At 34.0% G+C, this 12,275-nt stretch overlaps 1 protein-coding gene across 1 annotated transcript; it reads left to right on the top strand.

The window, feature by feature from the left end:
• Positions 1-1,205: 1,205 nt before the first annotated feature.
• LOC108474402 (nucleobase-ascorbate transporter 7-like) lies at positions 1,206-11,949 on the top strand. Its single transcript, XM_017776314.2, has 14 exons — positions 1,206-2,312; positions 2,514-2,611; positions 2,732-2,908; positions 3,003-3,103; positions 3,241-3,316; positions 3,399-3,458; positions 3,598-3,782; positions 9,867-9,963; positions 10,247-10,333; positions 10,478-10,536; positions 10,615-10,706; positions 10,794-10,871; positions 10,961-11,121; positions 11,198-11,949. Exons 1-14 carry the CDS (start codon positions 2,171-2,173, stop codon positions 11,414-11,416), a joined length of 1,632 nt encoding a protein of 543 aa, XP_017631803.1. The 5' UTR covers positions 1,206-2,170; the 3' UTR covers positions 11,417-11,949.
• Positions 11,950-12,275: the final 326 nt, after the last annotated feature.

The following is a 12,275-nucleotide window of genomic DNA, read 5'->3' as shown; positions in this document are numbered from 1 at the left end:
TTTGAGCATCAATTTGAGATAAAAAAAATCATAAGTATAAATATGAAAAAGTAGACAAATTCGAATATTAATTTTATATTTAACCTAAAATTTAAAGAGATGGATAATTAAATTAAGGTATAAAATGAATTTTTTATAAAATTAAAATACTTAAAGATATTATAATAATTAACGAAAACTTCAAAAAAAAGTTATTGACCTCGTTAAAAGCATTATTGTTAACTTGATACGATGTGTAATAGGGTTTTTTTACCCCAATAATATAAAAAATAAAATAAAATACCAATATAGGTTGTTTCAAAGATTAAGTACTAAAATGGTGCATTTGACTTGATAGAGGGTGGTGCATAGGCGGCATCACCCTAAATTTCTGCCCAAAACAGTAAAAAAAATGATTTAAAAGATTTAGGGACCTTTATGCAAATTTTTCATTTTTGAATGGCTACTGAAAAGGAAGGGAAAAGGTGCCACCGGACGGTGTGGCGACACCAAACTTTAAATTTGGATAATTTTTTTGTAAGCCCTCTTTATTTATTATTTTCTTTTTATTTTCCTTCAACTCACTATATTGTATTTAAACAAACCATTAACCTATTTTTGTAGTTAAATAAGCCCTTTACTTATGGTTTTTACTCATAAAAGCCCTATATTTTAATATAGGTTAATGGTTTAACCTAATTTTATGAGTAAAAATCATAAGTAAATGGCTTATTTAACTACAAAAATAGGTTAATTGTTTGTTTAAACACAATATAGTGAGTTGAAAGAAAATAAAAGAAAATAATAAATAAGGAGAACTTACAAAAATGAAAATTTTATATAATAGGTCTCTAAATCTTTTAAATCATTATTATTATTATTTTTATTATTTTAGGTCAGGTGGTGCTGCCTATTTTAGTACTTTATTTTATTTTTATATTATTATGGTAATTGATTTTTTAATAGGTACATAATGAATCTAACATCGACAGGAACAGGAACATAGAAACTGGCTAGTAAGGTTTTTGAACCATGCTGTCCATGCAGACACTGCAAGCAACAGGCAGGCAACACGACATAAAACAATCTCTGATGTAAAATGACGCGCAATGAGACAAGACGTTTTCTTCGGGTGATTGATAAAACCCCAAAAGCCAAAGGAAAAGGACTCCTCGGAATTCAGAACCTTAAGAGCAAACACTGCAACGCAATGAAATTTATAGTAATAATAAATAAATAAAAGTTAACCATGTCTTTCCAATCTATACTCAGAGCAAAATGTGTTACAACTACATCGCTTTTTTAATTTCCATACACCATTAACCAATCATATATTAAAGGCCATTACTAAGACAAAGAGAGGATGCAACGCAGAAAGTTTGTTACATCCCAGATTTGAGCTTACATTGACGTGAGAAAAGAGGGTTTTTTTCTTTCTTTTCCTTCTGGCTTGGTGTCAGAAGAGCTTTATTCAAATTTGATATTTGCCAAATTTGAACGTTTTCTTTTTCTTTTATATACTAAATAATAATTAGTGGGAGAATCTGAAGTAGCTTTGCTAAAGATGATGGCTGGCGGAGATGCTTTTATCATGTAGGTTGTGAAAGACTTTATCTTTACGTGATCAAAAGAAAATGAAAAAGAATTGTTAGAAAATCAAAAAGAAATCAAGGCAAAGAAAGAGATTCCTTTGGTTCACACTTCACACACAGACAGAGAGGAATTTTTGCCTTTATTCATGTTCGCACTTCACAGTTCACGCCTTTTCTCTCATTCTCTTTTATCTTATGATTCCTTCTTTCTCCCCAAGTTGATCTCCTGTCATAGGATAGGTGCACAATAAGAACGCACCACCTTAGGCCTTAAGGCTTAACCTCATCCCCCATTCAGTACTTAATTGCATTCTTCTGGCGTTTCCCTTTTATGCAATGACACTTTCTTTATATATTGAGAAAATAGTTCTTTCACTGTTAATGCTTATCTTCTTGTAACTCCCTTTTTCTTTCTTCTTCTTTTTCACTGTCATTCCAGTGCAGTTTCTCACCACCTTTCTGGTTTTCAGATTCTTTTGTTTTAACTTCTGTTGCTGGTTTTCAAAGATTTTCTATTTGGAGTAGTTTTTTTAGCTTGAGGCTTAGAGAAAGTTTTGGTTTTTAAGGAAGGCCTAAACTAAGAAGAAGGAAGAGAAAAAATGGCAGGAGGAGGGGGTGGTGGTGGAGGAGGTGGTGGCGGAGGAGCTGCACCACCACCAAAGCAAGATGAATTACAGCCGCATCCAGTTAAGGAGCAGCTGCCTGGGGTTGCTTATTGCATTACTAGTCCTCCTCCTTGGCGTGAGTTTCTATCAATTCAAAACTATTTTATCTTGATTCCTTATTGTTGGTTATCAATCCCAACCTCGTCACCTTTCCAATGTTCTAATATAAAATGATGTTAATTCTCATTTAGTTACAATATTCCTCATACATTCAAGTCTTGTATTGGAATGTCTATGTGATAACTGTATGTGGGTTTGTATCTCATTGCATTTGCAGCTGAGGCTATATTATTGGGATTTCAACATTACTTGGTGATGCTTGGGACAACTGTTCTCATACCTACCTCTCTAGTTTCTCAGATGGGAGGCGGAAATGTATGCTTGACACAGACAGTAACAGTCAATTAGTTTTCTTCATGCTTGTCGTTTCTTTTATGTGGATCTTGTCAGAAGCTTTGCATGTTGTTTACCTGTAAGTACAATTCTTTGCATCAGGAAGAGAAAGCAAAGATGATTCAGACATTGCTATTTGTGGCTGGTGTGAACACATTGCTTCAAACATTGTTTGGTACCCGTTTACCAGCAGTGATTGGAGGTTCCTATACCTACATGCCAACCACCATTTCCATCATCTTGGCTGGCCGCTATACTGACATTGTAAATCCTCAAGAGGTAGCTTCACTAAGACCCTATAGTTTTGTTCTTTTTCTTGTAACTTATGATGACAGAATCCCGGAATTGAGTGGATCCTCTATTGAGTATGCAGAAATTTGAGAAGATAATGCGTGGAATCCAAGGTGCCCTCATTGTTGCCTCGACCCTTCAGATTGTCCTCGGATTTAGTGGCCTTTGGCGTAATGTTGCAAGGTAAGTATGATGTTGGTTAAATAATCTTTTATAAGCAACTTTTTGGGCTTTTTCTTGTTATATTTAATTGGCTGAATGCAGGGTCCAAGTCTATTAGATTAGTGGTTTAATTGGTAGATCTTTCAATGCTTTTGTAGGTTCTTAAGTCCTCTGTCAGCTGTTCCCCTGGTTGCTCTCTCTGGCTTTGGACTCTATGAGTTTGGATTTCCTGTGGTATGGCATCAACATTTTTTGTTTGGAACATTTGTTATTAAATTGATTCATCATTTTCACTTTCTGGTTATAAATTTTGCAGCTTGCCAAATGCATAGAGATAGGGTTACCAGAGATCATTCTTCTCTTAGTTTTTTCACAGGTAATTTAGATTTTTTATTTAAAGATAACCCTCTTTGTTTTTTGAAGCAGTAATGACACAAAGAGATGGTTAATGCTTGACCATACAAGAACTGTTTTTGAATTGTAACAATCACCTCGATGAGTGTTTTTTTTGGCAGTATATACCTCATATTACACGTGGGGAGCGGCAAGTGTTTGACCGCTTTGCTGTCATATTCTCAGTTGTGATTGTGTGGATATATGCTCACCTGCTGACTGTTGGTGGAGCATATAAGAACAGTGGACCAAAAACTCAAATAAGCTGCCGGACCGATCGCGCTGGGATTATAGGTGCTTCTCCTTGGTAAGGCTCTTTCTTTCTTCATTCTTATCCTGATATTGACACTAGATGTTATCAATCTCCTAAAAGGTTTGCATTTTCACACTTAATCTCAGCTTGAATGCGTAAATTTATTTTTATTATCTCAGGCATCTATTATTCTTGAGATGGAATACTTTACTGAGCAAAATTTAACTACTTAGAAATAAGATAATTTGGAAGTCAATAGAAATCTCAATAATTGAGCTGGTGCACCCAACATAGAGAAAATGAGTGATGTCTATACTGCATGGATTTGAGTTATATATTTATATACACACAAAATGCTCTTGCTTTTTATTTTCATATAACTTTTTTTGTTGACTAAAGATTAAGATAAAATGTTAAACTTGGTCCTACAATTACCATTAACAAATTATTTAAATATATTATGCAATAAAGTTGACAAAATAATGGGGTTGCTACGTCAACACTAGCTTTCATTTTGTTTGTCATGCCAAGCCTACGATAGAAGTTTTCAAATTTGTTTCCACACAAGCCTCGCGTGAATAAATCTACAATTTGGTCTTCTGTCTTAATATGTTTCTAACTTAATTTCGATTTTATTTCTAATAAAATGATAATGCCAGTTCAAGCATAAAAAACTTAGATTCTCTGTCACAATATAAAGCAATTGGAAACTCTACTCCTTCAACAGCTGGAAAAGTCAAGTATTCTCTTGAGGTGCCATCCTCACCACACGATACTCTGCTCTGTGGTTAACAAACACATTATCACTTGTCTTTTGCTACACTAAAAAATTACTCTAGTCCCAAGTGAAAAGACGTACTCAACCATTAGGTGCCACGTTCAACTACATAGCATCACAATAGCCAACTAACTTATAATCTCCACTTCTTTTTTTTTTTGCATAATACCGTAGCTAAACGTACTCTTTATATGTCTCAAAACTCATTAAACTGCTTCTTTCTTCTTCTGCTTCTTCTTTTTTTTTTTTTTTTTTTTTGCATGTATCAACTCATAATCAAAATATATTGATTCGGTTTGATTGGATTTTTTAAATTTTTTTGAATCCTCTATTATAATTTGATTCAGTTCAGTTTGGTTTTCGTTTTTTATATTAATTTTTATTTTGATTTTTAAGCTTATTTTGATAAAATTTAACTTTGTTTTATGGCTTTTGAATATTATTTGATAAGATTTCAAGATTTTTTCATAAATATTTTTAAAAATAATAAATTTTTGAGAATTTTAAATTATTTTCACCATTTTAAATATAAAACATTTATTTTTATATCATAAAAACCTAAAATTAATTAAATAAAAGCACAATTCAATTCTATTTCGGGTAAGCGTGACTTTTAAACTTATGTTCCATAACTCCTCCAAATAATTTGGTTCAAGTTGGTTGTTTTTTTTTCCTCGGCTTTAATAAAAACTACAGAAGAAATACATGGTCTTGTTAAAGTTAAATAGGTAAGACTTCTTACCAACTGTTGATACATGGTAGCACCTTCAGAATATTTTCCTTCAGTAGCACACATTTTGGCATTTAGTTATATCCGCGTAGAAATTGTCTTGCACCTGAGCATTATAAAATTATTAATAAATGCTTGGATATACTTTATGAGTGGAGAAAAATGCCTTCTTCAGTATAATCAACCTCTAAGCCAAGGAAGCGCTCGAGTTGTTCAAGTTATTTAATATGAAAACAAATTAATAAATTCTCTTTAATTCGGAGAATTTCTTCCTCAGAATCTCCTTTGATGTTTAAGTCATCTACATATACTAGCATAACAGCTTATTTTCCTCCATTCATTTTTACAAACAAACTATAGCCTACTGGTGTCACTGAATAACCACTATGAGTAAGAAATTCAACAATCTTGCCATCTTTACCACTTGTTGCTTGCTTTAATCCATAAAGCACCTTTTGAAGCTCAGACACATACGCAAGATGATCTAGACTCTAAAAACCCATCGACTAGTCTATGCAGATCTCCCAACCTAGCTCCCTATACAAAAATGCATTTTTCACATCCAATTGCCACAAGTTCCAGTCCTAGCTAGTTGTTAGTGGTAGTCCATATTGTTGAGAGAATACTCAAGCTACCAACTGAGCCTTGTGCTTCTCAATTCATCTATCAATATGACGTTTCATCTCGTAAATCCATTTGTAAGAGATAAGCTCCACATTTCTTGGATTTGGTATATCGAGCTCCCAGATCATCTGATTTCTTTCAAGTGCAACAACCTCTTTTATTATTGCTTCAATCCACTTTCGCTTCTAGAATGTTTCTTCAAATGTCATTGGTTCTTTCGCATCTCCCTGTTCTACTATGGTAACATTACCATATTTGAGATTTGACTTCCTAACTCTTCTTGATCTTCTAAGCGGATTTGGTGCTTCTAATTTGCTATCTTTGATTGATCATTGGTGAACAACAGTTTCCCCTTCAACATCTCCACCATTATTTGTAATTTCAGTTTCTCCTAGACTCAACTGGATTTAAGAAGACTGCAATTTGAGAGTATTTGTGTCTGGCAATAATTTCTTGTCTCATAACCACCATTAAGATGCTTCATTAAACACCACATTTCGGGTCATATAGCATTTTTCAGTTGTAAGACCACAAAATCTCCACCCTTGTATTTGACTATCATATCTTACAAAAATACAATTTAACAAATTTTGTGTTCATTTTGCTACGTAAGTGATCAGGTGTAAATACATAGCATACACATCCAAATACTTGAAATTAGCTAATGGTAGGTTTCATGTTCCACAATTTTTCAAAAGACAATGAAGACAACCTTTGTTGAGGAAGCTTATTAATAACGAAAGTCACAGTTCTCATTGCATCAACCCAAAAACTAGTCGAAATATTCATTGCATGAAGCATAAACTTTGGAGTATTTCTACCAGGTGCCTACCTTTTCACCACGCCGATTTGCCGTGGAGTGCTAGCGCATGTGAATTGATAGTGAATTCGACATTCTTGAAGGAAGTTTCGTTTGAAATATACTATCTCTCGTTATCAATGTGTAGATAATAGACCCTTTAACTAATCTTTGTTTTCCTAATCCCTTTAAACTCTTTCAACTTTGAAAGAGCCTCACAAATCTTTCCTTCACAAAATAAACTCACAAATTTTTGAAAAATCAACAATAAAGGTCATTATGCACTTCATCCCACCAATGGAAGCTTGTTTAACCTGCTCAAAACACATTAGAGTAGATTAACTCTAATGGTTCTTTTGATTTAAAATTTGGACTTTTTGTACAATAATTTATATGCTTTTCCATACTTACAACTTGCACATTTTGTGTTTATTCTCACTTCAAGTTCTGAAAGTCCATTCATCACATCTAGCTTAGAATAGCTAACGTGGCTTAGTCGCATATGCCACAAGTTTGTCATCTCATTCATTCTTCTTCATTATTAAAAGTAACAACATTACTCTACACAAACTTTTTCTTCCACTAGCAAGCTTTTGTCATGCGACCCTTTTTTTCTCACAATTACAACACTTCCCTTCAAACTTTTAATTGTTATGGTTTTTCAAACGTCCCCCTTCGCTAGGTCTCCTTTCACCTTCATAACCTTTTAGATTGTCACCATTTTTCTTGAACCCACCATTGTCACACTGCTTGGAATTCCCCCTACCGGCTTAGAGTGCCTCTTTTTATTCTTTAGTGGGACTCATCTCATTTCTTGAGCTAAGCATTCTTGATCGGCTAAGAATTTTTCGAATTATACAAGTGATGACTACTTTTGTCATCCTTGTACAACGACAACAAAACTCCTAAACTTTGGCTTCAGACTATGTATTATGATTCGTCTCATTATAGTATCAACAATAGGAGCTTTTGGATCCAACTTAAAAACCTCTTGACATAATGACTTTACTTTATGAAAGCATGGTGTCACTCACAGCAACTCACTCTCTAGAAGTTGGAGCTTCATATGGTCCATTTTAGAGAATAGCTTGGTGAATGTATCCCAAGCTTTCTTCAAGGTTTTGGCATATAGAGCACATCTTTCTCAATTATTGTCTTTAAAGCAAACATTTTCTTGCTTGGTTTTATCTTCCATTTTCTTAGCGTGCCACTTGCCTGGTATGACAAGATTGTTGAATTTTTTTAGTTATTATGGCTATTTAGTGGCACATGTAGCATATAATTTGTTCGGCAAAGTGAATAGAGAAAAACTAACTATCGTGCTAGTCTATGAAGATGACGTAATCATCATAGGAAATTAAGTTAAATTTTGTTATTAGTCCTTGTACCTCGCAAAAGTTATGGATTTAGCCTATGTATTTTAATTTGATCAATTTTAATCTCTGTACTTTTCAAATTTTAAAAATTTAGTATTAACCCAAATAGTGACAGTTAAATTCATTCAATTAAATTCAAATACTAATCATGTACTATGTATATAGTTGTAGATTTAGTCCATATTCTCCAATTGGATCATTCTAGGTCCCTATACTTTTCAAAATTAGAAATTTCACTCTTGATGCAAATAATGGGCGTTAATCCATTAACTAGCTCTTTAGTGAGTAATATATGAAAATAATAAGTTAACATGACATTACATATATGATAATATGTTTGTCATATCACATTTTGAAAATAACATAGTTGAATAAATTTAACACTTATAATTTGATGATGACTGAAATTTTAAATTTAAAAAGTACAGGAACTAATAGCAAAATTTAACCTAGGAAATTATGAGGAAGAAATTCTTCAAACTAAGATAAATTTATCAATTCGCTTACATATTAAAGAACTTGGACAATTCAAACACTCCTTAGTCTAAAGTTTGATTACACTAAAAAAGGATTTTCTTTCTCCGCCGACAAAAGCATTTGAAGCATTCATTAAAAAAGTTTGGAATGCTCCAGTGCAAGACAATTTCAATGACGCTAGAATCAAATGCCAAAATATGTGCTAATTAAGGGAAAGATTTACAAAATGCTATGATGTATTGATAATTGATAAGCAGTCTTATCTACTTAACTATAACGGGATGAAATATTTTTTTTTTTTGTAGTTGTCATTATGAATTGCTACATGCAAAATCCAAAGAAACCTCATTTGAAAGCAGTTCAATGAAATTTGAACAATATTATGTACAAAAACCAGTGGAGAGTGCAGGTTAGTTGGCTATTGTGATACCAACTATTGTAGGTGCACGTGATACCCCACTGGATACGTATTTATGCTTTGGTCTGGAACAATTTCTTCGTGTAGCAAAAACTTGTAGTGTCTATGTCAACCACAAAAGCAAAGTACCATGCAACGATGATGGCAGCTAAAGAGAGCACTTGGCTTTTGCAACTATTTGAGGACTTGCTTCAGCTAGCGCAGTTTCCAATTCCTGATATCTTGTTAACAATACATTTGGCAGAGAATTTAGTTTTTTTTATTTATTTATTAAAGAACTAAAAATATGAAGGTGCATTGCCATTTTAAAAAGGAAAAACTCTTGCAAGCAAAAAATAAGTTGAAACATATTAAGAAAGAAGATCGAGTTATAATTATTTTCATAAGAGGCTTGTGTGGCAACAAACTCTTGGTAGCTCGCCTCTGCATGACGAGTAAAACGGAAGCTGGTCTTAGGAGAGTGTGTTGACATAGCAACACTATCATTTTGCACAATATATTTAAATAATTTGTTTTGTTAGTGGTAGCTATTGAACCAAGTTTAACTTTTCTCTTGCCCGTTAACCCTTGGCACAACTTAGAAATGTATGATTCACTACATTTTGAGTAGAAAAAATAAGTTGAAACTTGTACCAAAATGACCTCTAAGAAATTTTATTTGTGCAATTGAATTGATTATATAGGCAAAAATCTCCTTGTTCCTGTGTGGGATTCCTTACATTTTCAATTGTTTAGAGAGTTAAATTTGGCCCGACAATAACCACTAAAAAATTATTTGAATATATGTGCAATGGAATATACTTGACCAAATGATGACCATAAGTTGGTTTTGCTAGTCAATATACTTGAGTTCGTTGATTCACTGTCTGTATAAGAATGATAATGCTTATTTAATTGATTATTTCCCTGTCTTACTGTACTACATTTCATGAACAGGATAAGAGTTCCATATCCTTTTCAATGGGGAGCTCCAACATTCGATGCTGGAGAAGCTTTTGCTATGATGGCAGCTTCATTTGTTGCTTTAGTAGAGGTTTGCTTCTCATGTTTATAATCATGTTTGTTAATCATGTTTATCTTATGTCTAGTACAGTTGCACCATACGATTACAGTTTGTATAGTAAATATTCTATGATAATTTAATTGAATAGGCAGAAATTTGGATTGCTCCTGCTATACTATCTTAAATCTCAATGCAATCTGGGTGTATAAGATGATACTGTCTCCTAAATTTGAAAGATTTCATTTTCTTAGCTACTGCATATAATCGTTTAGTGTGAAGTGTTCATTTCTGTAATGTTCTTATGATTAAACAGTCTACTGGTACCTTCCTTTCTGTTGCAAGATATGCAAGTGCAACTCCAATGCCCCCTTCCATTCTTAGCCGTGGTATCGGTTGGCAGGTAAAGATAAACTGATAAAATTACTAATTTGCAAATTGCTATGACTTAAATCAATTTGCTTGGTGGATTTTTTAACATGACGAGTACAGTATTAATCTCTTTGCAATCCCCCTTTTAATTTGGCTTGTTTTGCTTCAATCCTAGGGTATTGGCATTCTCTTTTCTGGGATATTTGGAACTGGGAATGGGTCATCCGTTTCAGTGTAAGATTCTTTCCTGAAACTAGTGGCACACAAGTAAAACAATATTTGTTCATCTAACTCCTTTGTGAACTGCGGCAGCGAGAATGGCGGTTTGTTGGCAATGACACGTGTCGGAAGCAGAAGAGTTGTCCAGATATCTGCAGGGTTCATGATCTTCTTCTCCATCCTTGGTCAGTTTCAAATGCCAATCTCTCTCTGTCTTTCTCTGATCTGTCTCACTCACTTTATCATATTTGTATACATGCACTGCTAATCAGGAAAATTCGGAGCTGTTTTCGCATCAATTCCAGCTCCAATCATTGCAGCTTTATATTGTCTTTTCTTTGGATATGTTGGTAAGTTCGGTTGGAATCAAGCTATATACCATTACTGTTCCATTCAAGATTTCCATAATTCAACAATTTGTGCTAATTGCATGGTTCAGGTTCAGGGGGTCTCAGTTTGCTTCAATTCTGTAACCTAAACAACTTCAAAATAAAGTTTATATTAGGTTTCTCTGTTTTCATGGGACTATCAATACCGCAGTACTTCAACGAGTACACAGCAATTAACGGTTTCGGTCCAGTTCACACCGGCGCCAGATGGGTAACTATCTGTTTCCCTTTTACCCCCTTTTTACAACTCTAGCAGAAAACATAGTTATTCCTGCTTCTTTTTGCAGTTCAATGACATGATAAATGTGCCGTTCTCATCCGAAGCATTTGTTGCGGGTTCATTGGCGATGTTTCTTGATGTGACGTTGCACGGGAAAGACAATGCGACTAAGAGGGAACGTGGCATGCACTTGTGGGAGAAGTTCAAATCATTTAAAAAAGATGCAAGAAGTGAGGAGTTCTATGCCTTGCCTTTCAATCTCAACAAGTTCTTCCCATCAGTGTGAAGTTGGACACAGCTTATAAGCTTGATGCTCAAGCCATGCATGCAACCTCAATACTACGCTTCCATCACTAGAAACTCCATCTTTGCCCATTTTCACTAATTCCCAACTCCATGATGAAAAACAAACATACGCTGGTGCAAAGTAGTGCTGCAAACAAATATGTACATTCAGTGATACTTCCATATCGCCTTAAATCCCAAAATGCTGAATGCTATTACATTACAACTCACAAGCAGATTATTTAGGACATCTTACATAACATAGTGGGTATGTCCATTATTGGACTTCTATTAAAGCCCAGTGAACCATCTCCAAACTCTACCATCCGTCAGATTATTGGGTTCAAATTTTTTTGTAGTTTTCTCCTGCGGGTCAATATTTGATGTTGGTTTTTTCCATTCGCATCATCTTGTCGCCAACATAGTTTGCATATGCATCTATATGGAGTGTAGTCATATCTGATACAAACAGAACATATATGAATGCTTAAGAAAAAGTTGAGATTGTAGGATGAGCAGATTGGATTATTTGAAGATGCGATCCCAGTCTTTTTCTGACAGCCTATTAACAGGATACAAGTGGGAAAGACAGAAGGGTGAGGACCATTGTTCCCCCACAATTCTAGGAACTGCTCATTTGGCTAAAGAACATAAATAAGGTCATTCATCCATGGTACCATAAAGTATAAACACAATTAAGGCTCCAATAATTTCTCCGGTTTCCTTAATCTCTAGTCTCTTGCCTACATTAAATTCAAACCCCAATTTCTCAATTTGTTTATTGTTAACTTTTTAGCTGCATTCAGATCCTAACAAGTAATAACAATTCTTATGTGAGGAGAAAACAATCTCATATGTAC

This window comes from Gossypium arboreum, chromosome 3, assembly GCF_025698485.1.
Source record: "Gossypium arboreum isolate Shixiya-1 chromosome 3, ASM2569848v2, whole genome shotgun sequence".
NCBI classification, from domain to species: Eukaryota; Viridiplantae; Streptophyta; class Magnoliopsida; order Malvales; family Malvaceae; genus Gossypium; species Gossypium arboreum.
This window is presented reverse-complemented; position numbering and strand designations above follow the sequence as displayed.